Source organism: Lampetra fluviatilis, chromosome 17 (genome assembly GCF_964198595.1).
Source record: "Lampetra fluviatilis chromosome 17, kcLamFluv1.1, whole genome shotgun sequence".
Classification (NCBI taxonomy): domain Eukaryota; kingdom Metazoa; phylum Chordata; class Hyperoartia; order Petromyzontiformes; family Petromyzontidae; genus Lampetra; species Lampetra fluviatilis.
Window position 1 is genome coordinate 10,231,805 of NC_136291.1, and position 27,764 is coordinate 10,259,568.

Below are 27,764 nucleotides of genomic sequence, written 5' to 3' on the forward strand. Positions count from 1 at the left end.
CAGCCACCACCACAAGGGTCACGGCGCCATTTTGAGGCCGAACAGCGCAGCGAGAGACGGCGACGGTGGCGACGCGGCGCGGAATTTCATCGCTCGTACGGAGTGGGGGGCAACTTAGGGGCAAGGCCTCGCGCAAACAAACCAACACCCCCAACCGAGCAAGCACGCCGCATCGTTACGGATTCCCCTTCACGTATTGTTGCCTCGCAAGAGAGAGCGAGAGAGAGAAAATCGTCTTTTCCCGCCAAATTAAGAGCGAGAGGGGCGAGCGACGAAGCGGCTCCCCCCGCGAGAGGCGCTTCCAGAAGGTCCCGGGTGGCCGAGAGGCCGCGGAGACTTCCACCACCATCATCACCACCAGCAGCAGCACCACCCACCCTCAACTAACAATAAACCTCCCCACCCCCACACATCCACACACAACTGCCGCCACAGCGACGAGGTGAGCGATGTTGGCGATGGCTGCGATGGTGACGATGGTGACGATGTTGATGGCTGCGATGATGACGATGTTGATGGCTGCGATCGCTGCGATGATGACGATGGCTGCGATGATGACGATGTTGGCGATGTTATAGCGATTTAACAGCATTGCCACACGTTACTAGCGAGGTGCTGTGGTTACTTTTCCTCGCTGCTGCTGTATTTACAATACCGGTTGCGGGTGCTATTTACCTCATAACTCGTGTATTTACCAATATTCGTGAGGTACAGTAGTACTATTGTTAGTTTCCTTCACTAATGTGGTAAGCTATTTTATGTTACTGCCCCCTCACAAGTGCTGATGTAATGTTCATGAGGTACTGTTATTAAATGCCCTCATAACTACTGCCTGCTACGATTACTGCAACTCGCTTATAATTACGGTTATTACCTCCGATTAGCATGGTTGGTGACGTACGGTGCGAAAGAAGTTCACCATACAGTACATACATATTTTAGTTTGGTTATTACTCCAATAATACAATATTTATAACAATACTAGGGTGACTTCGCGATAAGTTCCCGCTCTTCAAACTTGTCTTTCGGGCATCAACACAGAACCTCAATAGAATGTTAAAGATCCTTTTAAATCTTGGTTGGAGCCTCAGGTAATTAATGTATGATGTAGGAGCATCATTGTAACCCCCTTTTATACATTGGTCTCTGCATCACAGCTAAAGCTGCTGTGCTAACGTAGAACGCACGCCCACGTGATAAACCACTTTGTTCAGCTATCATTTGTGGCCAGGTCGCTTCTTAAAAAGAGCTACGTAGCTCAGTGGGCTTTGGTAAAATAATAAAAATAGTGAATACAGAATACTTTGGAGTTTGACCTACGTATGTCGACATCTTTAGTGGAGACCGTCGCCATTAGGGGTTTTCTCAAATCTCCCGTTTAAAAAAAAAACAACCACCATTTTTTTAAGTATTAAATTGTTTTAAAAGATACTCGGCAACTACGAACAAAATCTATCTTTAAAAAAAGATGATAATTATGATGACCTAAATGGGTAAATAAAGATGTAGCACACGACTTTACGGTACCCAGTACAGTACGTATCGTGCACACTTCCGGTTGAACCACGTTTTCAGCGGAAGCTTGTGCACGACTCCCCCGTCACAGGAACGTGGAACGCTCTTGTCAGGCTGCCTCGCTGCAATGAGAACAACTCAGCGTTAGTGATAACGTGAAGACATTGACTGTTTTGCGATTGTATGCTAAATGTAGAATTGCAATATTTTATTTGCTTGGAGGGGCGCTACGTGATGGGTCATCGAGGGCAGTTCCAACAATGTTACGTCTACTTAAAACTTGACTTAAGGCTTTCGTGACTGCAGGAATTCATACCTCGTATACATGCCTGCCTTCAACCCGCATTGGTGAAGTACGGTTAACCCCCACAGCCCTCATGGTTTGTGGAGGCCCTCATCCTACAGACGATTAACAAAAAAGTGCTATACTTGTACAAGTAGCCGCACTTGAGATGTTTTCTGTGTGTGCATAGCATGTTGCTATGCGCGTGTGGAATGTCCCCATCAGTGTCGTGTATGCGCGCATTCTTATTTGTTAGAAGTGCACACTAGCACTTTTGTACAAATATCACAGGCATATCAGTCTTCAGGATCACTATAAATAGAATGATCTATGGATATTTTCGGGCCATGCAAGAACTTAAGCAGCAGGCAACCGTAACACCACCCTTGGCCGTGCGGTTAATGTTACCCAAACTAAAGCCAACTGTTAATTCATCGCTTGGTGAACACTGGAAAGACAGCAAAGACCAAACATTTTCCAAAAGGCGTTCCAAAAAAGACCCACCCAACCATAGGTGGGTCAAAAGTGTTCCATGGGTCATTATAAGTTTGAGTTGCAATTTTGGGTAGGCGACTGGCTCTGGATTTACTCTGGTTCGGTGTGCATATCTTTCGGCAATTGTGCTGTCACACTCCTGATGAGTGATAGCGATGATCCAGATGAGTGAAGATTTTGAAAATATCCTGAACGAGCTCTTGGCTGTTTAAAATTTAAAGGTTTCCCCTCCTACTCAAATAAGCGTGGTAGGCAGTTCTGAGCTCCTTTTGATGGTTCAGAGTCTTGTGGTGGAAATTCCACATTCTCGTCGAGCAGACCATTCTTTCACAGTGCAACCGCAGGTGAAGGGCTAACATAACCCTCGACTGGGATTAAAACTTGTAACCTTCCGATTGTGAGTAGTTATTTTGTCTCAGTGCTACCCGGTCACATAGCTGTCAACTTATGGGGCAAAGTAATTTAAATACTGCAATTAAGTATTAGTAATGATGAAATAACTTGCATTCTTTAAATATTAAAATAATGACACTGAAATTATACGAACATACTTTATTGAATACTATAATTGTATTTGCTTCATGTATGCTCTTGTGTACTTGGACAGTAAATAGTCTCAGGCATACTCTAATGCATACTGAAAGGGACAAAATTAAGATTCACAAAATATGCTCGAATTTGCTGTTCAAGAGCTTCTGTTAATGTATCTTAAAAGACAATGTGGTGTATTGTTCTTGGATATACAAATTCTAGAATGCCCATAATTTCAAACGTTCAAAGTTTTCACTTTTACATTGTGATGTAGCACTTATGCCATGGATTTTACTTTTATTTTGGGTATCATTTAAATTACACCTTCATGACAACCAAGGTACTTTCCAATGCAAACCCAATATAGTTAACTTTGTACCCTAAGGGCTCACCACAACCAGATTACGATTTATTCTCAGACCCTGTCATTGAGTGTCACTGCTGGCCAAACGTTTTCTAACTGCAATGTGTGTCTCTTCATTTATTGACCGTGGTGTTTTTGTGTTTACAGTTTAGCCTAAGGCCAGTGCACACCAATAAACATGGCTGAAGACTTTGACATTGAAGCCATGCTGGAGGCACCTTTCCAAAAGACGGTGAGTCTCAACAGTGCTCTGTGTGTGGGCTAGAGGAAGCAGCATTGTATCTCAAATACTAGCTTTAGCATTGCTTAGGCTGTCATAATGATGTCAAAATGATTGTGATTTTATAAATACCTGCAGTTTAATTTGTGGAGCTTCTAAAATGTGTGTCGTTAAACTTTGTGGTTAATGTTTATGGTGAAAAAAAATTATGAAAGTAAATTAACAAATGATTTAAAGCTTGTATCAGGGAGAGGAGAGACTGTGCTGCTGCAATGCATTTGTAATGAGTGTGAGTGTTTGTAATGAATTGCCCATTTATTTTTTCCGTAGACCCTTCCAAATGATATGTCGCGTTCTGGCGTGAGTGCAGCTATGATCCCAGTCTGAAACCCTCAGACTCGTGTGGTAACGGGGTTCCTTAATATTTTTTGTTGACTTTCATGGACTGAGCTGTCTCATCACACCACAAGCTAGCGACAGCAGACGAGGCTGATTTGTAAAGTCGTGGAAAATTGTAGCGCCACTGGTAAGAGTGACTGTCACTGGTCACATCTGCACTTGGGTATTCATTCAAAATTGAAATGAACAAAAATATACATTGCTCTGCAGTTGATTATTCTCAAATGCTTTTGACAGTTGGCTTTCATCTACTGTGCATCACCAGCAAATGACTGCTGCCTGTTTGTGTGTCCCAATTTACGGAACACTGAAAATGTGATAACTGCATGTTATTTAAAGAGGCCAACTGGCATTCAGCCCAGTGGTTAATGGTGGAAAAAAGCCACACGACGACACATGCCTAGTCATTCTCTAGTAATGATGATGATGATGATAAAGTTAATGACACAAGCAAAGCAGAGAACGTGTTTGCCTGGTTTGACGATACTAAGAAATATAAATGCCCCTTTGCTTCAGGACAAGATGGGAGTGCAAAGGCTCCTCGCGAGCGGTCGTTCTGCTCAAGATGGAAACTGGCAGCATTGGAAGATCAGAGGGCCCTTCTTTGAGGGTTTACTAACCGATCCTGGGCACCCTGACTTAGTCCTTGGTACTTGAAAATGGAAGGGCGGCTTTTGTTCTCTAGCTTGGATTCCTACCTCTCCCACTCCCTGGTTTTTGAGCCAAGACTCCACCTGACATACTGTGGTCCAGTCCAGGTTGCTGGTGTTGGAGGGTAATAAAAAAATTGAATTAAAAAAGTATTTGTTTGCAACTTTGCTAATATGCTATTTGCATTATATGTTTTGTTTCTCCTTTCCTCCCCACCTCCCTCCCTGCGTATCCTGTAATCTGTTGACTGCTTCATTATGATGTTATTCTATCAACCTGCTTAGGAGGCCACCAAAGTGGGTGAAGCGAATGGACACCCGCTAACCGACACAAAGTAAGAATCCTCCCCTTATCCCCACAGATCTAACCATTGTAGTATGATGCACCCTTGAAATATATTGCAAAAATTTCTATAATAATGCTTCCTAAGTTCCACAGCATGTATGGCTCTGTTGTGCATAGGGAATTTATAAATTTATTCAAGAGACCGTGTTACGAAGACCCTTGTCAAATTTCACGGGTATGACTAATGACAGTGAAAAGCCATTTGGTTTCGCAACTTAGATTTTTTTGCACAGTGGATAATGATTGCATTAAGGCTTTCTTGTAAAGTTCTGCATTGTCAGGGTCTCATTTTTCTAGCTATGTTATCGAGGAACGTTCTTAGAAACTCAATTTGTCTCCAGCCTCAGTCTGACAGTTCAAGAAGATTATTAAAGTTAACTTATCTTACTCTCGTTTGCTCTTGTTGATTCCTATGTCACAGGCCTAAGGTCCCCCACTGCCTTACAAATGTGTTTAATAGACCATCTTTGTTGCATAACAATAGCGTGCTTGTTCTTTTTGTTTACTCTTTTGCAGTATAGATAAATTTAACGCAGGTTCCAGGTTTGTTCGCTGCCTGCTCTTGTTACGTGGGCTGCGGAGGCCATCGTCTTATATTTCGTGCATGTGTCCTGTGCCTGTTCCCAGGAAAAAGAAGAGTAAGAGTCGCAGCAGAAGCAGAGACAAGAAGAGGAGGTGGGTGCTGGTTCTCTACACAAACGGCCACCATCTGAGCATGCTCAAAGCAAGATGCACATTGCCAACATTTGAATGTTGTCATCCTAACCCATTTAAAATCAATGTACTAAATCCAGAGGTGGCCATGTGAATCGTGAAGGTAACCTAATAATAGAGATAACAGTAGGATGCTATATGCAATTAATGTACGGGATTTCAATATCAGTCGTAATATATTTGGGGTACTAAAAACGTTGATAGCCTGACATAGAATGTAATGAGTGCTTTTGATAAAACTGTTACAGTTATGCCAGGTCCCATTGAACTATGATGCACTTGGTCCATTCATGTTCCAAGTCTATTCTCTCCTGAAAGAACATTTTGTCTTCTCATTAAACCACTAGTTTATACCATACATTATTTCATCGTCACTAGAAAACTATGTTACCCGTGAGCGTGTCTTTAATTGTGGAATTTTGTGGAGGTTACATGCAGCCTGGGGGTGATCAACAATTGTTTATCTTAAATCGTAAATGGCAGCCATAACTTAGAACTTTAGACTTGCAAATAAGATTATTTTCTTGACAAATTCATCTCTTGCTATGAAATTTAATAATAATTCCTAAAATTATATTTTGAAATTAATATTCACAGTGTTGTAGTGCCACTGATTTCGACCTATAATTTGATAGCTTCTAAAATGAATTCTATTTTCATAGATATTGTGGGTGTAGCCCCAACTCTTGGGTTCACTTAATTTTTGTTGATGCTAATAGAAATATACAGCAAAACACAAATTAATAATGCTAGGTAAGCAATTATATTCATTTTAATAGGATAATAAATACATTATGATCGTCTTGGGCAAGACACATTGCTATACAAGATAATGATTGATGGATGAGACTCGTGATGGATGGCAGTAGAGAATGTGTTCAAGAGGACAACCACTGTGGAGATGGAGCGATGAGATGAGTTCATGTGCAGGTCTGAGAGGGATGGTGACAGTGAGGGTGGCCTTCATCCCAGAGTGGATAGTCAATTCCTGATGATCATGGTCTTCTTTAGCCAGGTTTTGCTTAATATTTACCGTACATTGGAAATGCCTTGATTATTTTGTCTTAATATTGTCTACTATTTTGAGCAATACTTTGATGCAGACAGTGCCAAGATATGTTGATCCCTGCATTGGTAGGCAACACCTATTATATGGAATACCACCGGGTCGGCAATAAAAATCATACAAAGAGCCATTTTTTTCGAATTCGTTACGAAACAATGCATGTGAATACGAGATGGTCCTGAATAACAAAACATGAGACGGTCCATAAAGAGCTGCATGCGGCTCAGAAGCCACAGGTTGCCTACCTCTGGTATAACAAGTTGCATTAATAGCACCTTTGGTATTGAAGCATTGGCAGTGCTGCTGTGTCTGTAGGTATTGCCTTCTACGAGGCACACTGGCCACTATGTTGCCAAGCGCACATAAAACCAAACGTGGATTCCAAAACAAACTGCAGTCAAGATTATTTGACTGCATTCCATGAGAATGACAGTGTTCCGATTCCTTCACAGGTACAGCTGTCTCCCACTCATTCTTTGCCAGTCCGCTTGCCCGCTGTTAATTTGCTAACGCTTGTCGTGAACTCAGCCGCAGCCGAGATCGGCGGCGCAGGAAAAGCCGCGAGCGCCGCCGCCGCAGCCGTAGTCGCAGCCGGGACCGAACCCGGCACCGCGAGGAGCGTGGACGCTTCCGCAGCCCAATGTGAGTGTGTGAGAGAGTGTGGGTAACATGTGGGGAGCGAGGGCGCAACGTTTTACGAACTGGGATACTTAACCTGGCGACACAAGTTCGATTTCCGCTCACGGCCAACACCAGTGACAATTATCTGAACTGGTTCTGGACCTCCCCTGTGTCTACTCGGCCTTAAATTAGTACCTGGTGCGGTGTGTAAACATCGCCACTGGGGAGAAAAAGGCGGCCAAGCGTGGTGCTGTCAACCCAACCCACCCCCTTGTGCCGTGCTGGCCTTCATAGGTGCTCGCTAACAGCACTTGCCCCAACAGTCTGTTAAAGGTTTTATGGGGGATCTTTGTGTGCGGCGGTGGCACAGTTATTTGCGCATTGCGCTACGAACCTGGTAATCAGAGTTCAATTTCCGCTTATGGCAAACATCAGTGATGAATATTTGAACCAGCCCTGGGCCTCGCCTTGATCGACTCACCTCAAAATGAGTACTTGGTGTGGTGTGTAAACAGAACTGGGGAGACAAATTCATTGGTCCACCTTGTGTGCCGTTCTGGCATTCATAGGTCCTCGCTAACATCACTTGCTTCAACAGTCTGTTCAAGATTTGCGTGGTGAGTGTTCGTGGTGATTCTGTTGAGTTTGTGTGGGGAGTGTGTGTGTGTGGTGAAAATCTCAGGGGTGTGGTGAAAGGAGTGTTGTAGTGGTTAATAATAATCTGTTATCAACCTGGCCACAGCTAACAATCTCAACGACTTGCCGTACAATTCCTGTAAATGCACATAATCGGTGGCAAAAGGTATCCAGACCTAGCTTGGTCCTCTCCTGGATTTCTGTGTTAATATTGGCACTGGGGGGTATAAAAGTGGCCAGATGTGGGGCTGGCCATATCCAGTTGTATTATTACTATGCTTGTTTACCCAGGACAACCTCACTGAGTCTCAAGACCTTTCAGGAGGGGAGATGTTGCTATGTTTAATTTCAATTGAGTAATTTAAAGGTAATTTTTACACATTGGGATGTTTGGCCATTACCAGTTACATTGTATGTTTTCTTTTAGCTATGGGAGGAAACCGGAGAACCCCGACGAAACCCATGCAGGACAGGGGGAGAACATACAAACTTCACACAGAAAGGCGCCCGAGTCGGGAAACGAACCCAGGCCCTTCTTGCTGTGAGGCACACGTGTTATCCTTACGTTTGCTCACAGTACTTTCTCTGAAACTGAATGGAGGATCAATGTATATGTATTTTGTGTTTGATTAGTGTTTAACAAACTGCATTGCTATCCCATTTACCCATTTGTTTTGTAGTATTTTGAGCACAGCTTTATCGGTAGCAATGTGTATCTGAACCTGACCTGGTCTCCTCTGAGATCCAATTATCTCTCAGTCATCAGGATTCCAATTTGTCTTTTATATGTGATTAATTTATATATTCGTGTCGAAGTTAATGGGGAAAATTATCAGAAAGGATACAAATGTGTATGTTGTCTCATAAACAAATGTTTAATTCATATCTCTAAATGACGAGCAAACTAATCAGCAGAAAAATGAATGCGGGCTCGAACCCAATAAGTTTAACAACACAAAGCTGTGCGTTGCATGTGCAAAGGTTCTCAGCCTTATCTAGACCACCAGCTCAAAAGAACATAATGTGCGGTCATTTTATCTTTTAGATCACAAACTCAAAAAAAGTTAGTTGATGGTCACATTTTTCTCAAACCATGGTGATCTTAATGCCAAAATGGCTACGCGTTAAGTTATTTGAGCTGGTGGTCTGGATAAGGCTGATAACTTTTATGCTTACAATGGATATTTTTTTGTGATGTTAGAAAAATGTTTTATACCAGTTATATTTTGTTAGACAGATTTAGAGCACTGAATATCTTGTAGCTAAAAATAAGCTACATGGATTCTATCCAATGACTGTTTATTCAGGATGCTTCTGTAAAAACAATACATGAATCACAGTTCAAAATATTGGGGGCTGCTTAAAGATAAATATTTCTACCTTGGGAAGCAACTAGTTAATTAAATGTGATTTTTCACTTGACTATGCTCAGTTTATTGCTTCGAGTTCTTCGCGGAAACTCAGTGGTTAATATGAAATGCTTCCATGATAAAGCCAGTTTTCAGTTTTGCCAAACCTGTGTGACTCATTGCCTGTGCTGTCTTGCAGCCACAAACGCTCCCGTAGCAAGAGCAGAAGCCCGAGAGGAAAATTTGGAAATGCTCCAAGGTATGTAGCATGCATACAAATACACAGTATATACAAATATTTGTTTACTAGCTTGTTTGCCCATCCGAGGACGGAAGCTGTAAAATTAACGAAAAAATTGAGCAGAGTATAATTGTATCTTGTGTAAATTTAATGACAGTCAATCTTGCACAAAAGCACGTCATCGAACACTTCACTGCAGTTCACTGTAGCACTGTATATAACTGACCTTCAATTTGTTCAAATTCACTGCTCTGATACTTTATTCTCTTCTGCTTTCGGTCGCTGGGGTTGAAAAATATTTGAATTCAATACAATATCTGAAAAATCACCGAGAAATGTCTATTTTAACATAATGTAGAAGCATGAATTAGACTTACCTTTTGTCAAGTGCTGAAGAAATAAATGGACACCAAATCCACTTTGTTGCTGCGTATAATTAATTATTAGATTAAGTTTCAATAAAGAAACGTTGAATTTGTGAAAAAAAATTCCGCTCGATCTTCTGCGTAAGTGTAAAAATCCACCTGCTCATGAATATTAATGACTGGGGGTGCGGCATGTGGAGTGACGCGCGTTACACACAAACAGACATTCTTGGCTCGTAGTAATGTGCATAGAAAAAGAGCCAATGCTGTGATGCTCTGAGGTACATTTTTACACCTGCACGACTGAGATCTCAGATTTGAATCTGGACATTGACTTAAATTGAGTTTTCAAATTTACAGAGTTTTATATTCTCAAAATTATCGCTATTTACATAATTTAAACACTACTGTGTTCACTTAATTTTGCCTAGCCAGTTGTGTGATAACATGGTTAAATATATTGCATGATTAGGATTGACATACAGATGACCACTTTTTACAGAGCATGACTATTACTGTTCTGTTAAGATATCTCTTTTATTATATTTTATGGCCAACCCTTGCTTAATGTGCTGCTCTGCTGTCTGTTGGGGCTCACAATGTAGGTTCCTTGCCTTACAACATAAACACAGTTTGGAAATTGTTGCTGCTAAAATTGACTCAAGTCAAATTACCTCTGCTCAATTGAGCAATGATGTGGCTCTCATTTGTTGGGGGCCCTAAGCCAGTGGTGGCACATTTCCAAAGTTGAGGCAAGTTTTTTCCACAGGTGATTTTCACTTTTTTTTCAATCCCAGAACAGCAATTGGCAAGGCTGAGAAGTCGAGTATTGTAATCACAACACCCACCACAAGGCATCATTGGCATGAACTCATTGTTTTCCCATCGTAAAAGTGTTGTTTTGGTTTTGTGTGTTCGCTCACGCAGGCCATCCACCAGCACGCTCACCCCAGAGGAGAGAGACAGCCGCACCGTGTTCTGCATGCAGCTTGCAGCGCGCATCCGTGCCAAGGACCTAGAGGAGTTCTTCTCCGCTGTGGGCAAGGTGCCGTAACTCACTCTCTTACCCATTCCCCACCTATCAATCTCTGCGTTTCCAGTTATTAGCTGATGTGCCAGTGCTTTAAAGGAGTGTTCATTTTGTTTTTGGATTCCTCCGATTAGCGTGGTTGGCTACATACAGTGCGAAAGAAGTTTGACATACATTCCAAGGCTATGTCCTTATATCCAAAGAATTTCAAAACATTGATTTCTTAAATGTGATCTTCTAATTGCTGTATCTTACATACAGTATTTGAAAAGAGGTAATATATTTTAATGAGGACTTGGGTATGCTAGTCTGAACTCAGAAAAAAATATTGAAAATTACGTATTTTATCCATCGAATTATATTTGCATAACCTATCCGTCAATGGCACTTTTTCAAACAAAAACACAAATTTCCACCATGGTGACTAACTTGGTCACCTGCTAAACAGTCATTGTTTTACATAGATTTTTTTTGTATTACATTTTTTTAATAGTCTAATGCTTTTAAATAAATTGCACTTTCAAGGCAACACTTTTGTACCTCTTCCATGTGGTTTGTACACTAGTGGTAAACGCTGACCATGTTGGAGATCGGAGAGTGATCCATAAATTAGTGCCCGTTTTTATTAATGAAATACCATTTGATCTAGACAATATAATTGCAGCATACGGAGAGCAAAATGTCGTAGAATAGAACGTGACAGGAAAGTGCTGTAGATGTAATCAGCAGACGTGAGTTTGTGACCAAGATTGGCACGAGAGTAGTACTCAGGTTGTAAACCAGGGGGAGGAATAATTCACTGGTCAACAAAAAAAACATTTTTTTCTGGCCTGGACTTTTGCAGCTGTTTTAGACTAATTTCAGGGTGCTGATTCCAAATCTGATCTCAGATTTGCTCTATCACATAATTTTTATGCTATCGGCATACCCCATTTTCATTGATTTTACCCGAAATTAACTCTGTCACTTATGATTGCAAGTTGTTGCGAGTCAGTGACTGATTTAGTGTTAAAATATGGTGCTGTATTTTTAGGATAGTGTGTTTATAATATAATTTTATGTCGATATCCACATTTATTTAATATTTTTCTTCTGCAGTTTTTATTGAAAATGCAATATTTGATATATCAAAAACCTGATGTGATCAGCACCCCAAAATTACCTTAAAACCGTTGGAATACCTTATGCCAGAAAAAGTGTGTTGACCAGTGTAATGCTTGTTGGCAAGGTACTCCAATAGTGGTCCTTGATAACACATTAAATGTGGGGGATGTGATGATGGTAATGATGGAACATGGAGGTCCAGTATTGACTGTTGCAAGAGCTATGGGGTCTAGCAATATCCCCTGGACACCATTTCAAATTAAATATTCCTCTCAAGGGATCCAGTTAAAATATTTCGATACGTAGAAATAAAAAGGAATGTGAGATGTAGTAAAATCAAAGGTATTCGACCTGGTTACCTCTTAATTATGGGCTTGCCTAGACATTGTAAAACTGCACCAATTCGGCAGTCATGTGGATTACTATGCTTGGGTACATATATATTATAGTGTGCGCAAGACTCAATTGTGCTTCATGGAAATCATATACTAATGTTACATATTAACTAATGCAATCAACAAAACTGTACAAAAGAGATTTTTTTTTTATTATACATATAATTAAAATAGATGCAAAAAGAATGAATTTAATAATTTGCAAATAATTGTATTACTTATGGGCAGGAGGGTGAATAGTTACATGCCTAATATTAACATTAACCTCAGGCCTCTTGGAACGTTGAAACAATTTGCTACTTTGCAGTAATTTCCTCCTAATTTTGGACAAGTAGCTGCATCCAATAGTGGGAAGATTATTCCTGATGAACAGTAATGGCAACCAGCCAGAGATACTTGTTTAAAGCAGAGTGTAGTAATCAAATTCCTTACAGCTTAATCTCGTCCTACTTAGGCTGTGCACACTCGCCATGGATTAAATATTAATGTGCACGGCGATCATTGGCCTTTGTGCTGCCCTGCAGGTGCGTGACGTGCGCCTCATCTCGGACCGCAACTCGCGCCGCTCCAAGGGCATCGCGTACATTGAATTTGTGGATCTTGACTCGGTGCCACTGGCAATCGGGCTCACGGGACAGAGGCTGCTGGGTGTGCCCATCATCGTGCAGGCATCGCAGGTGTTTACACATACCCGCCACACACTCGCACACATGCACTTGCACATACCTGCATGCGTTTACACGTGAATGCATATACACATCTAAGTACACATGCAATAGACCCACACTGCTTGCAATGCGCACACAACACGTACACTTGCACATGATTGCATGTGTTATCTCATCTGTTTGACCTTTAGTGGAATGGCTATATTATGCATCTGATTAAGGAGACATTGAATAAGCTTTGCTTGCTTTTCTTTGTCAAAGCCCTCTTAAACTTTGAATTTTGACTACTATACACACATTTGTCCGCGGATCACTGTTATATCTATGGTGGAGCACCCCACTCCACTTGATTTAATTTAATGTAAAGCAGTTGGGTTGATTAATCCAGCACTCGCTGGATCATCACTGGTCACTAGCTTACCGGCAGTCAGTCACCTCCTTGTTACTCTCCTATCTCTACTACCATCTTTACTGTTCCCATGAACGTCACTCATCAATTGCTCCATCCATGTTAAGGTCTACCATACTGACTTTTGTCTCATCCAAGTTATATTCAATTCCATACTGCAAGGCAAACGATTTTCCTCTGATTCTTTCCTTGCACTGATTGACTTTGCAATTCTAAAAGCTTTTCTAAATTTAAGAAACCTATTAATTCCTATCACACTTTCAGTATTGCCGTTTATTGCTGAGCTCTTGATATTCTGGGCCTTTCGACCTGTATACATCAATTGATAGATAAAAAAAAGTTGATGCACTACTGAGTGTTTTAAGCCGCCTGGCATGCGCTGCAACCTCTGGTTGCTGGAGGGTGGTCGTCAACTCGCCAGTTCATGAGCTCCCCTCAACAAATACGTTCATGCACACATTCGCTTACTAAATGTACAATGGCAGTACTTCACAAGCACCTTCTTTAACAATAACAACCCTCGTGCATGTCGCGGCCTTACTGTATGTGTGCGTATATGAGCGGTAGTGTAGCGGTTAGCGCGCTGCGCTACGAACCCAGCGACCCAAATTTGATTCTCGCTCATGGCCAACACCAGTGAAGATTATTTTAACTGGTCCTGGGGCTCCGCTAGATAGACTCATCCTCAAATGAGTACCTGAGGCGGTATGTGTAATCGCCACTAGGGAGACAAAGGCGGTCGGGCGTGGTCTTGGCCATCCACCGCCTTGTGTGCCGTGCCAGCCTTCATAGGTGTTCGCTAGCAGCACTTGTCCCCAACAGTCTGTTAAGGCTATACGGGGAATCTTTGTTTTTGTATATAACCCTGACCCAAATGATTACACAACTAGCTGTCTTTGTCTCCCCATTGCTGATTTTAACACTCAAGGTTGAGTTGATGAAGTGGAGATATAGAGAAGGTGCACATACTACGTGTCAATGATTCCAGTGGCTTGCAATCAAATGCATGTTACCCAGATGAAGAATAATGCATAAAACTGCACCACTGATTTTACATAAATTACGAAGTGATGAGCACTCAATCAAGCCCATAATAATGCTACATCTGTTATATAAAGGCTTGTTCAAATTACACCAAAAGTAGTGCTGTGATGTCATCTGACAGCCTATTTAACAATGTCATGTTAGACGGTTGCTTTAGTGATTCATATCTCACCATTCTAAAACACTGAAAAATAATTCTTGAAAGTTGTTTTGTAGTTTAGTCCAATTGAATTGCCAGCAACTTGTTTATCAATATAGCTCTCATGCATTTTAATTATATAGGTATGGATCCCATCTCTCAAACACACATTGGCTACTCTATCATCAGCTGTGCCATCCGTTAACATTTATAGGTAAATATATAACTGAAGCAAAATAGTACTTGATACATTTTTTTATTTTGAAGCTACACATACCCAAATGAAATTGATTCAAGACCTGAAGATTATGCTCTGGCGTTCTTACTTTTATATATTACTGTGTTTTTATTAATTAAAGTGTTTAAAATTGTACTATGTACTTATTATACACAAAGTAATTGACACTGCCGCAGGTGCCCAATAACCATAGGCAAGAAGGTTAAAAACAATGCTTTCCTACAATTGGAACAACCAATAATGGTGTGTATAAAACATTTAGCACTCGTCCTGAGGCTCAAAGGAGGTGCTGACATTTGAATAAAGACTATTTTAAAAACATCTCACAAGCATTCATTTTTAAATTTGGGTGCCATGCATTCTTGATTTTCCAATCTTAATATCTTTTTTTGATAACACTCACCACTGGAACTATTTGAGGCGTGGACAAACCTCTGTGTTCTGACCACCACAGGCTGAAAAGAATCGTGCCGCAGCTGCCGCTGCTGCCAACCTTCAGAAACTGGCATCGGGGCCCATGCGCCTGTACGTGGGCTCCCTTCACTTCAATATCACCGAGGCCATGCTCATGGGCATCTTCGAGCCATTCGGGAAGGTATGCTGTTCATCCTACTGTCTCGCCACCTTGTAATATTTTAATTGCATTTTTATATTTTGTGCTGTTGTTTATGGTGTTCTTCATGAAGATGACTGATTTGATTTCACTCCTACTTTGCCTTGCCTTACAGATTGATAACATCCAACTGATGATGGACCCCGAGACTGGCAGGTCCAAGGGCTTTGGATTCATAACGGTAATTTACGCACATCGCTATGAAGCTTTGTCCTGTCACTGTTGTGGGGATTTTGTTGGATCAATTCTGTGTGTGCGTAAGTGGAGTTGTATTGTCAAGGTAGGGCATGTGAGGGCATGGTGATGAGGGTCGTGTGTGAGCGGTTCGAGTAATAGTTCGTTCGCTGCACTGTGATCTTGGCTTTGAACTTGTCTTTGACACCATTTACTTTGGCTTAACCTTAATTGAGTATCTGTTGTGGTTGTGTGAACATCAGTACTGTTTTTTTTTTCTACCTACGTGACTTTACCGAAAGAACCAAAGAGTATGGATTCCTGCAGTCACGAAAGCTTCAAATTAAGATCAGTACTGTTGAGGAAATGGGGTTGCTGACTTGTTTTATTCTAACGTTCTGGCCTTAATGTGTACTCACTCAATGCATAAAGCTAAAAGGGGGATAATTATATGTATGTGAGGTAATATTGTCTTGGGGATGCAGTAATTTTAGCGATGTGAAAAGTAGAAACTAAACGTTCCAATCCTAGTGTCGGTTGACTTGGCCTTCTTCAGTCTGGACTTATAAAAATAAGTTCTGCTCCGTGGAAAGGCGATAAAATATGCCGAGTTTATGTACAGTGTCTTAATATGGCACGATCATACAATATTAGAAAAAAGTTTTCCTGGATGGATGGCTGGCTTGCTTGCTGGGTGGCGGGCAGGGCAGTGCTGGATGGAGAGGCAGATTGGAGGGAGGGAGGGACAGATTGAGGGAAAGGAAGGATGGATGGATGATCACTTCCAAAGGATGTACAGATTGCAGATGAATACATTTTATCTTTAATTCAGCTAAATATACATTCCATTCAATTACACACCATTATAATCAGGATGCTACTCGACAAAACATGATGCCAGATGTGGCCTTGAGACAATTCCATTTTGGAAAATTGTCAGTTGCTCAAATAGTATGAAGACAAACTTGGAAAGTTTTATTCAAATTAGTGGAGTTATTTCTCCTCTTAATGGAAACCCAGGGAATGTTTATTGGTCCCTTAGCGTGTGGCTCTGCGTGCGGTGTGTGCTGCGGTGACGCATGTGCTTGCGTGTGCTGTGCAGTTTTCAAGCGCCGACTGCGCCAAGAAGGCGCTGGAGCAGCTGAATGGCTTTGAGCTAGCCGGGCGACCCATGAAGGTGAACTACGTGTCGGACCACTCGGATGTCATCATCAGCGTTGGCAGCGGCGGAGGTGGTTCGTCCTTCCTGGACAACGACGAGCTCGAGAGGACGGGCATCGATCTCACCAACACGGGCCGCCTGCAGCTCATGGCCAAGCTGGCTGAGGGTGGGTGGTGGCAATGAACACGGGTTCACCGTGCCTGGGCATTCTGGAGTGACTAGGTTGAATCTGAAGGTTGGAGCATGGTGTGGAAATTTAGGGAAGTTTGTAATCTGCACAAGATGCCGCAGTGGCGAGATGTTAACTACCTCACCTGGTATGCAGGAGATCGTGGATTCGATCCCAATGCTGACGCTTGTATATTTGGAGTTTCCATATTCTCCCCGTGGTCATGTGGATTTTTCTCTTGGTCCTCTGGTTTTTCCGTCCACGTTTAGAAACATGCGTTTAGATTATTTGGCTAATATGAGTGTTCACACGATAAGCCACTTTGTTGTGTTGAGCTATTATTTCTGGCCAGGTCGCTTCTGAAAAAGAAGTGTGTGCCTTACCTGGTAAAAAAAAAAATGTTTAGTGTAGGCCATAGTTGAAGGGTGTTGAGATATGTAGCTGACTGTAGTCGTGCAGCTTTGGAGGCAACTGTTGGTGGATCATACACTGGAGGGTTTGAGACTCGAACTTTCTGGGCTGCGAGACAATCAAGAGGCCACGGTACAGCAAGTAGGTCCGTGAAGTTGCCTGCGGACTTTGAAGTGGTATCTCCCCCTATATCAGTTTGCTTGTTGCATGGCCAAATATCCAAATACAGAGCCTCCTAAGAGAGTTTTAAGACTCAACCAGGCTCTATTAATGACACTTGTGTATTAGTTTTGTTGAGGGACATCAGTGAAAGTTGAGAAACAAACTGGATCCGGGTAGAAGGTACCAAAGCATGTCTAGATTATGCTTGAAAGGACGTTTTTAGAATACAATTTGATGTTCTTTAGTAGCATGACAAGTGTCCAAGACACCATACATATATGCGAGGGTTAAACATGAGGTTGAGATGTGGGTATTCTGACTCGGTGGTCCGAATTTTAGGCTCAGTCAAATTAAAACTTACGGGAACGACACCAGCAGTGTTGTGCATTCACGGTCCAAAAAACATCTCGCCACCATTGTGATTCAGCAGTGATATGGCCTAGCCGGGGCAGTGCATTTGCTGCTCATTGCAGAGGTTCATGATTTGAGTCCAGTGCAGGTGCAATAACCTTAATCATTGTGGTGCTGTCTGTTTTACAGTGGATGTTAAGATCCCCTGAAGTCATTGACAGGAGTAGGTCCTTGTGTGCCGGCGTCGGTGTCAAAAGTTGGCAAAGAAAAAAAATTGCCCACAAGTGACTGAATTGGGATTATACAAAACAATCGCCCTCTACTGGTAGACTAATGCCCCAGGTCACTCTTGCAAATTAGACTATCCTGGTCTCTTGAGTTCTGACTTGCTTAAAGTCTAACAACTTAAACGTTCTATATTTTTCAATCACTGATCTGTTACCCCCAAACAATGGGCATCCTCGCCCCCTAACATTGTCTTCATGTTGTGTTTACAGGTTCTGGGCTCACTATACCACCCGTAGCGCAGCAGGCTCTGCAGATGAATGGAGCCATTCCCCTGGAGGCATTAATGCCCTCCCTAGCTGCATGTAAGTGTATTTTGTGTTGCAGGGCAGATGAGTGTATCATGTACACCAGTGTTCTTGAAATCTGCCGGTCCATGGGCAAGGTGTGCCACTGCAAATGTCTCTTAGAGAAGCCCACCAAGCTGCGGTCTACTGAAAGATATGGGTCACCAAGAGATAAAGAGATGCAGATTAGTGGTATGAGAGGAGATACACGAGATACAGATTAGATAACTGTTGACAATGAATGAAGATTCGTCACATGAAAGTGAGAATGGTAGACCCAGAGTTGAGGTTCAGATTCGAGAGCACATGTACAGACGTGGACATCACTATACCCTGTGAGATCCAAAAACATCTGTACGTGTGACACTGATGTCAAAATATCAAGTGACATGACAAAGTGGCCCACAAACACATGCTAGTTTTATATTGTGGCCCACTAATTGAACAACCCTCATTTCTAGTATATACACCAGGCATGTAGCAATTCACCAATTTAAAGTCGGTTCTTGTGCTCATTTATAATGTGTACAAATATATTTTCAATGCGAGTGCATTTTATGTAAATGTTTATTTAAGGCTAATGGTAAGAATGAACGAAGGAATAAAACCAAGAGGGAAGAAAATACACACAAGACACGTAATAGACGGGAATGAGAATACATAGAATGACAGTACAAAAGAGTCCATACAGTAGATGAGTGTGGGTGGGGCAAAAGACACAGAGAGAACACGCTTATGGAGAAGACGTAAAAAGAGATGGCGTAGGCGAGACGGCACAAGTGAGGCATGTGAAGAAGACAAAATTGTTAATGTTTAAATTGAATCGTGCCAGTTGATCGTACGCTTTGTGGGCGACGGTGGTGAGTACCTGCCTCTAATATATAACCAGTACAGCCTCGCAGTCGACTAGCTTGCCACTGAGCCGGTTGGCACGTACAACATGCGTTCTCATCACTACCACATGCCAAATCCTATTGGGGCAATTGTTATCACAAAAATGCTAAATCTGCACAAAGTCCTTGAAAATCTCCCTGCTATTACAAGGGATGGGGCAGTGATCATTTCCATTGGTGGCCCTTTGGTGGCAATTCTATTTATCGTAGCAGGAGCCTGTCTTTCGATAAGACAACTACTGTTGCTTTCCCACAGAGTTGTATGCATTTGATTAATTCTGGAGAGATGATGGGTTGACTGCCAACCAGGATCTGAACTCACGACCTTCCGATTGTGAGTGGAGCGCTCATCAAGCAGATTTAAATTCACCTGTGACATTGGCAAGAGCAAGATATTGTTTATTGGTGCCTACTATCCATATCTAAATTACAAATAGTTAGCCGCAAGTAAATATTACTGGATTTCCTATTTTTTTTTAATTCCCGTGTAAGTGCTGTTTAGTCATAGAAAAGTTTACAAAATTGATAAGATGGTAAAAAGTTCATTCTGCCCTTTAAAATAATTACTGCCAAGGTTTGGTTCAAATGTGGAGTGTAATATGAGGACAATATAATAATAAATTATAATTACCTTGCTATCACTGTCGTAAAAACAATAGTGTGTTGTGAGATGGACTGACAACTAAATGGCAAACCCACTCTTTTTTTTGTTCAGCCATGAACCCAACCTTCACCATGTCTCCAACCATCGCCACTCAGTGCTTCCAACTCTCCAACATGTTCAATCCACAGTCGTGAGTGATACCTTCCACATGCACCACAGTCACACCTTGTTACTCGGTCCCGTACTGGTCTCCAACTCGGCCAATGTTGCTTAAGATCTTTTTACACAACTATTAGTTGAAAATGTTGGGAAAGGTATGGCCCATGTTAAACCACTTGTGGAAATGTTGATATGGGCCTTGGGTTTGAGCTGCACCATAGGAACAAGGTCAGATTCAAGACGCCATCACGGTTGGCACCGCCACTCCTTGCCATTGTCAGATTTCTCAGCTATTGAAAAACGACACCTGACTTTTCTCAAGGGCAGGGGTGGTGGTGGTAATGTAATCTGTCTGCTGTACAGGGAGGTGAATTCCAGCTGGGTGCAAGAGATCCGGGACGACGTTGTGGAGGAGTGCAACAAGCACGGGGGCGTGGTGCACATCTACGTCGACCAGAATTCAGCCGAGGTGTGTGCGGGAGGGGGGAGGCATATCACCTCTTTCGGAATAATTTTGCCGAATGCCCCATAGGGCAGAAGCCTAAGTCCTGATGCAAGTATTGGTTCATGTTTCCCCTTGTATCTGATTTTTGTCAAAATCGTGTCGACGTCTCCACCGAGAAGGCGATGTGTACCGGTCGTTTGTTCGTAACATGGCACAATGACAGAGACCCAACTCTTGGGCTATAATTTGTGAGATAAAAAAAGTGACATGCCCCTACCGTTGTCATTGCAGGGCCATGTGTATGTGAAATGTCCCAACATACCCGTCGCACTTGCTGCTGTCAACTCTCTTCACGGTCGCTGGTTTGCAGGTTGGTTTACTCTTTCACGAATATATATTCCGTATATTTAGGATGTTCATACAAAAACATTGGGTGACGATAGCCAATGGAGATGAGCATAGACCAACACTAATTTCAACATGGCAACAACAAACTTTTAAGTGTTTGTCTTGACTGTAAACACAAAACATTATCCAAAAGAAAAGCTTTGATCTTGTAGAAACCAACGTTAACTACTGCGCTTCTTGGATTGTCCAACACAAATCTGGTGTTTATAGTAAAGATATTCTTAAACATCACAGGAAAGAGCATTTCATTGACAATATTTCGAACTAGCTGGAGTTGCTGCGAAAAGGTCTTTACCTCGCCACCCTCATAGAAGTTGTTTTTCAGTAAACAGAAAACTGGCACAGCAATGATTGACCTCCGCCCCGCTGCCGATGGCACCGTTTGGCGTCCTGGCCTGCTGCTGAAGATGGCCAAAATCATGAGATGCCGTTCTACTGTAAAACTAATGGATGCGATGCTTGGCAACCATACTTTCAGGGTACCACCTCGTTTATCAATACAGCTGCAAGACAATTATTAACAATGGCTTTCCATCAGTGCTCAGTACGAGCAACATCACTTTATCATATATATGTGACCTGCCATGTATATTATCTCGCAAGGTCATATACAGGCAATGATTTACGAAAGGGATGCATTCATAAATCTCGCGTAAAACGAAATTTAATAAATCGTAACGTCTTTTCCCAGTAATTTAGTATAAAAAAGTAGGAATGTGTCTATATCACTTTTTACGATACAAAAATAATAATAACAAATAGTGAAACTATTGAATAATTATATTCTATGGTTCTTTCGGTAAAGTCACATGTATAGAAAAAATAATACAATTGTAAAAATATCACAACGTTTCTATCGCAACACAAGCGGTCGTCATCAGGAACAGGGAGGTTAGCCTCTGAGGGCAAGCTGTTTAGAAAGGTTTAGAGATGGGCGGGGCAGCTAATGTTAATGTAGGAGAAAGCTCCGACACCGGCAGTAGGTTTACACCAATCAAAGAGCTGTTTACAAATGTTTAGAGATGGGCAGGGTAGAGTTTGACAAGAAAACACAAATCAAAAGTGGATGATGACATATTTCCAATGATTGCTGAGTCTATAACCTTCCTCTCGGTTGAAATTGTCTTTGTGTCTGTATATATGGATGGCTTCATGAACGAATCTTCGTTGATAGCCAGTAGGCTTGCAAAGTACCATCGTCTTAGAGAAATCAATTTCGTGTGAGCCAGCCGCATTAAAATAATGATCAGCCACGGCAGAAGTATTGGTCCTGCCATGTTTCAAATCTGCCTTGTGCTCACGGACACAGTCCGAGACATGTCGCTTAGTTTCTCTAATGTAACTGCTGCCACAGATACAGCTTAGTTTGTAGACGCCGGAATGTTGCATGTCACGAATCTTGTCAATGAATAATTAGTTAAAAACAGCAACAAAATCCACCTTTTTCAGGGAAGTCACCAAAAGATATGCATGCTGACATTACTGGAAAGGTGATGGAGGCATTACTGTTGCATCCATCCACAATGCTACCATGGATGGATCTCTCGGCACGTGCCATGTAAAATTTAGTTCTTACGGAAATTCGATGTCGTTCATCGAAAGCGTCCGTTATTTGTCAATTGCATTAACACGTAATTTCGGAAATCGACTGGTGCCTATATGCAGATCACATAGCCCTTGCTGCATAGTGCACAAACTGAAAACATTGCCACTGATCTAATGTTATTGGAGGCATATTTCCTTGCTGGAGACTCCAAGCAAATCCCTCCCAAGTACACGCACAGGCACGTTCCACCTGAATAAGCATGCAGCATATTCCACCCTTGATGTGTCCTATGGTAGCACAGTGCCATTTTGAGATATCTAGTGGTGATCGTGAACAGAAGAAGCCTTTCCTGAAAGCCCCAATATATAACATATGTAAATATACTCAATTAAGAATTGCTCCAATTTAAAGCTTTCATGACTGCAGGGATTCATCTTCTTGGTTCTTTCGGTAAAGTCACTTAGAAGGGAAATAATAAAGGAAAAACAATAAAAATGTTATGCTTTATTTTTATTTTATTATGTTTTATTTTTATTATTTCCCTTCTACGTGACTTTACCAAAAGAACCAAGAAGAAGGTTAAGAATTGCTGTTTACTCAGAATCTTGCAGAAACAGCCTGGGGTGCCTCAGATGATGTGGTGTGAACTCCTGCCTTATCCCTGATCTATTCATGGCAGAATATTGTGCTCCAGCTTGGTCTGGGAGCTTGAACACAACTTCGAGATGTACAATTGAATAACGCTATGTGGACACCAACCCCCCGGCTCTCTGTTCTGGTGAACATTCTGCTACCAAATATTCCAGAGACGTGCAGGGGAGTTTCCACGTTTTCTTACCAACAACAACCTATCCATCAACCAATACCTCAGCAGTGTACCTTGCCATCATCTTAAGTCCCAAGATCCCCCTTTGGGGATCACGCTGTCACCATCCTAGTACCTCACCCAGATCCAGGAGAATGTTGGAAAACCGAGTTGAACAACATGGACATTCAGAAATGGATTTTTTTGCACTTTTTGTACGCAGCATGGACGGGTTGTGCTTTTTCTGTAGGATTTTATTGTTTACGTATGTGATGTTTAGATTTGTGTACAATGAATTTTAGGTGTATTTTGTGATTGTATTGTTTGTTGCGGTTGAACCCAAATCAAGAGCCAAATGGCTCACAAGGTAAATCCTAATAAATGAAACTGAAACAGAATAGATACTTCATTTGAGGCCCACAAATTGCACCACCTCCCTGTGACATTTCGCAATGGTATAACCATCAACCGCATCAGAACATTAACAGGCTGATGTGCACATCTGTTTAATAAATGGAAAAATAAATGCAAGTCACAGTGCGATCGTGGCCATGAAATCCACATGGTTATCATCTAGTTCCTGAACAAAGTACATTGACGTCACCTAGAGAATGTCTGACTAATGTCTTGCTTTTTTCACTGAGAAAACTTAAAATTTGTTGCAGACAACTTGGGACAGCCTCGGTGTGTCTGAAATGACAGCTCTTTGTTTTTTAGGTTCCATCTCGATTTAAAAGTGAATATTCCCTTAGAAGTTATAGTCTATGATCAGTGTTTATTTTCTGTGAAGCCAAGATTTGGGTCTCAAGTATATTGTCGTAACCAGACATTTGGCAATGCGTATTACATTTGTCGATTAAAATACGTTATTATGCTCACAATTCATGCCATTGAATCTTGCGTGTGAGGATAATGTATCATTCTTACAAATGTCACATTTAAGTTAATGTAGTGAACAATTCTGGATGAATAAGAAAAAAACTACAGGACTGTAAAAATAATACACTTCTGAATTGACTTGTGACCCAGATTCATAGAAAAATAAATTTCTAGCTGGTAAATCGTTAAATTGTACAGATATGAACTCACATCTTTTTATTTTGGATTGTCTTCAACGGTGTCTTTTGCCTGTGGTTTGCTGCAGGTAAGATGATCACAGCAGCATACGTCCCTGTGCCCACCTATCACAACCTCTTCCCGGACTCCATGAACGCATTGCAGCTACTCACGCCCATGAGGAGATGAGGGCTCCCACCCCAGCAGCGTGCGGCCGTTGTGCCATCACTCCGGCTTGATCCTTGTTGAACGTCGGTCCAGCACACATGCCCTGTACTGATTGCAAACACGATAATTTTTGCATCTCCTACAGCAGACCAGAAGGGGCCTTCTTGACCCTTCTGCGATTGCACCCGAATCATTTTTTGAACGCCTCCTGAGGTTTGACATTTAGAATTCTTAAATATCGCCTTTTTTGTTCATTTTCAAACCAGTTTTAAAATCGATTGATTTACAATGCTAGGATAAATGTTAATTTTTTTTATAAAAAAAACTTTGTTTCCTTTTATATCTGCATATGTTTGTACGATGTTTGAGTTTTGCTCTCGGTTCAGCTTGGCTTTATCTGTTTTGGGAAGTAAAAAAAAGCGTAAATGTTAGGGCACAAGAAAATTACTGTAAGTTAATCAGGGACTAAAAATAGACAAAACATTTTGTGTCGGTGTCATCTATACTTACACACCCCTGTTTTATACTCCGGCAATATCAGTGTCATTTTGGTCAAATATTTTGAAAAAGCTAAGTGAACTGTGAATATACCCAAGGAAATATATATTTAACTCGGAGCCTCCATCACTGGATGACCATCGGCTCCCTCAGCGGAAGTGGCCATGCATTGCAAGCTAGCAAGTTCTTTTTTGCGACTTAGGTAAATTAGCAAGTTCATGTTACTCAGTCTCAAAGCACGATCGATATTCAAACTGGCCAACCATATTTTTGAATTCATAAATCTGAGCATGACTTTATGTATACGAACCCTAAGCTCAAACGATTTAACAATATAAGTTCAGCCAAAGAAGGAAACTTAAATTGAATAGTTTGTTCATTTGCTGCCTTCACCCCATTGTGAGCGACTGACATTCAAACATTTTGTGGTGACGTCCAAATGGATTGGCATATATAAAATAACTAAAATATTTTAACTTGCGCACAATGACAGGAAATTCAGAATGTAAAGTTTCAGATGAGAAGGGGGAGTATATTAAAACAATGGTGTGGTCACCACACGTAGGAGGGCACAACTCCCATAATGCCTTGCATGCATGCTTTTCATGTGACCACCGCATTGCATGTACAAAGCTCAACCTTATCCAGACCACCAGCTCAAGAGCTGATTGTGTGGCCGTATTGTTGCAATGTGGTGGTCACATGACATGCATTCAAGGCAATTAGTTTTGAGCCTTGATGCTGTTTGAGCATACTTTTGCATGTTCAATTATTTCCAGCATGCATGCTTATTCATGTTATGGGTTTTTTCACGTACAGAACTTGTTCGATTTTAATAAGGGCATCATCTTGTGCATAATTTCATGGTAGGCAAGAATGATTAATTTAGTAATTTTATTTGCTTTACATTAAAATGTTTGATGGCTTCATGTCTCTTTCCCAAAATCTCCAAAGAAATACTAATTTTGTTGGCAACGGCTAGGGGTCTTTATGTTCAATTTAGTTTGTCCATGGTTAAAGTGGGATGTTATATCACATTTGTAATTGAGGTCTGAAGTTAAATTTCTGCAGCAAGTCCCATTGTGCATTGAATGCTGCCGGTGGGTAAATTGTCGGTGTTCTTTGCATTTACTCTTTGAAAGGAGGCCCATGGGTACCTTGTACAAGAAATGTACATTTTTTATTATGGTATTATTAGACTTAACCCGGGCTGTTGGGTATTTTGTCATATAATTTTGTAGATATTCAGAAGGTAAACTTCGACCCTACAATTTACGAGCAGTTTTGACACCTTTCAAATCAGTCCAGGAATAAATGTGGCAAAGAAACCTGCAAACATTTCAGCAGTGTCCAAAATCTGGAAGGATTAAAAAAGCAATCCTTGAAATTTTGTTAACCAGCTATCGACTTTGCAATACCACTCACTGTTTTAACAGCTCTTTATGCGCCTTGGATTTGTACAATATGTAAATAAACGTTAGTTACGCCACGTAGTCAGTCTGATCGCTTCTCATGCCTGGCAGATTGTTTTGATAAATTCCTTGAACCGTGTGCTTGGCTACTTTATCCTGGTGGGTCAGTTGAGATTACTTTTTATAGTCTAACTTATGTCTATTGTTATTAAGGTGTTAATTCAGGAGCCAAGTCGGGGCAATACAACATGTTTAAATAATTAAATGTCGGCAGATCGAGAATTTTAATACAGTAAAACACTTCAAAGCTCGACAAGTGAGGAGACATTCCAGTTTTACAGGTTGTTTGGTATACTGCAAATTAAACCATTTAAAAGCTACATTTAATTGCTTGCAATTAACATGCAAGACATTGAATTGACACTTAATATCCACGAACTATTTTTCAATTTCATAAAATGTTGAAACGGCTTAATCCAAGTCAATATCCCAATGAAGCAGAGGAAGGTGGCTGAGGTTCACTGGATGCGAAAATCCACGTAGATTTATTTTTGATGGGCTTGAAGCATTTATTTCGTTTGCAACATCAACTTAAATTACAAAACTAAGAGCACGGTGTCCAAGGGAACAAATCCATGAATTGTGTCCAAGTGGTATGTTATTTGGGAACTGCTTGTGTACATGCTCACAATCGCCTAATGTGTATTTATTTATTTTGGGGAACTTTCTAGCCTACCCTGAATCTGGCTTACTTGTCTGGTTTTAAAAGGTTTTGCTTCACACCCAATTGTTTGCTACCCCACCGAGATTCAAATACCAAATTTATTTTACATATTTAAGGAATTATGGCACACCATCACAATTCTAATTTGGGGGGGGGGGGTTGATTAAGCCTTTCTACCCCTCTGGGGACCACTTCGTGAGAAGTCAACAGTCTACCAGCAGGCTCCGCCTCGCCATGGAAGTGTGGAATTTCCATCACTGGCGAAAAGGGAGGTGAGTGCCACCCTCTGCCCATTTGAAGAGGGAGACACTGGTATTTAGTAGTGTGGAAACCCTTCTTTCAAATATACCTGGGTGAAATAACCGATACTTTTTCAAATATTAAACCCATGTTACATTGTATGCATTGTTTTTGAAATAAATGTTTGAGAAATTGCTTATTCTGGGTAAAGTGACAAATAATGCACGTTTGGATCCAATGTAATTTCTGAATTCCAACTGGTTGTAGGTGATAGGTAAACGTGTATTAAAGCGGCCCATGCTATTCTGTTTGTAGATGTATCATTGATGTCCTGCCTGTAGCTTTCCAAGTAAACAGACCACTTGTTACT

General features: G+C 41.3%; 1 protein-coding gene across 2 annotated transcripts; it reads left to right on the top strand.

Moving 5' to 3' along the window:
• Positions 1 to 27,589, top strand: RBM39 (RNA binding motif protein 39). Of its 2 annotated transcripts, none has more exons than XM_078864165.1 (17): positions 1 to 442; positions 3,336 to 3,420; positions 4,743 to 4,792; positions 5,431 to 5,478; positions 7,112 to 7,225; positions 8,268 to 8,381; positions 9,389 to 9,448; positions 10,723 to 10,840; positions 12,849 to 13,001; positions 15,277 to 15,417; positions 15,551 to 15,616; positions 16,712 to 16,937; positions 18,362 to 18,454; positions 20,045 to 20,123; positions 20,456 to 20,561; positions 20,829 to 20,907; positions 24,441 to 27,589. In XM_078864165.1, the coding sequence occupies exons 2-17, from the start codon at positions 3,367 to 3,369 to the stop codon at positions 24,539 to 24,541; spliced, it is 1,602 nt and encodes a 533-aa protein (XP_078720291.1). In that variant the 5' UTR covers positions 1 to 442; positions 3,336 to 3,366; the 3' UTR covers positions 24,542 to 27,589. The 2 variants fall into 2 exon arrangements, with proteins under 2 accessions (XP_078720291.1, XP_078720292.1); XM_078864166.1 differs by having other exon boundaries at positions 9,407 to 9,448.
• Positions 27,590 to 27,764: the final 175 nt, after the last annotated feature.

Coding starts and splice junctions, on each gene's coding strand:
- RBM39 (XM_078864165.1), top strand. CDS start 3,367: ATGGCTGAAGACTTTGACATTGAAGCCATGCTGGAGGCACCTTTCCAA. Junction 8,382..9,388: donor GAACCCAGGCCCTTCTTGCT/GTGAGGCACACG, acceptor GCTGTCTTGCAG/CCACAAACGCTCCCGTAGCA. Junction 15,617..16,711: donor AGGGCTTTGGATTCATAACG/GTAATTTACGCA, acceptor TGTGCTGTGCAG/TTTTCAAGCGCCGACTGCGC.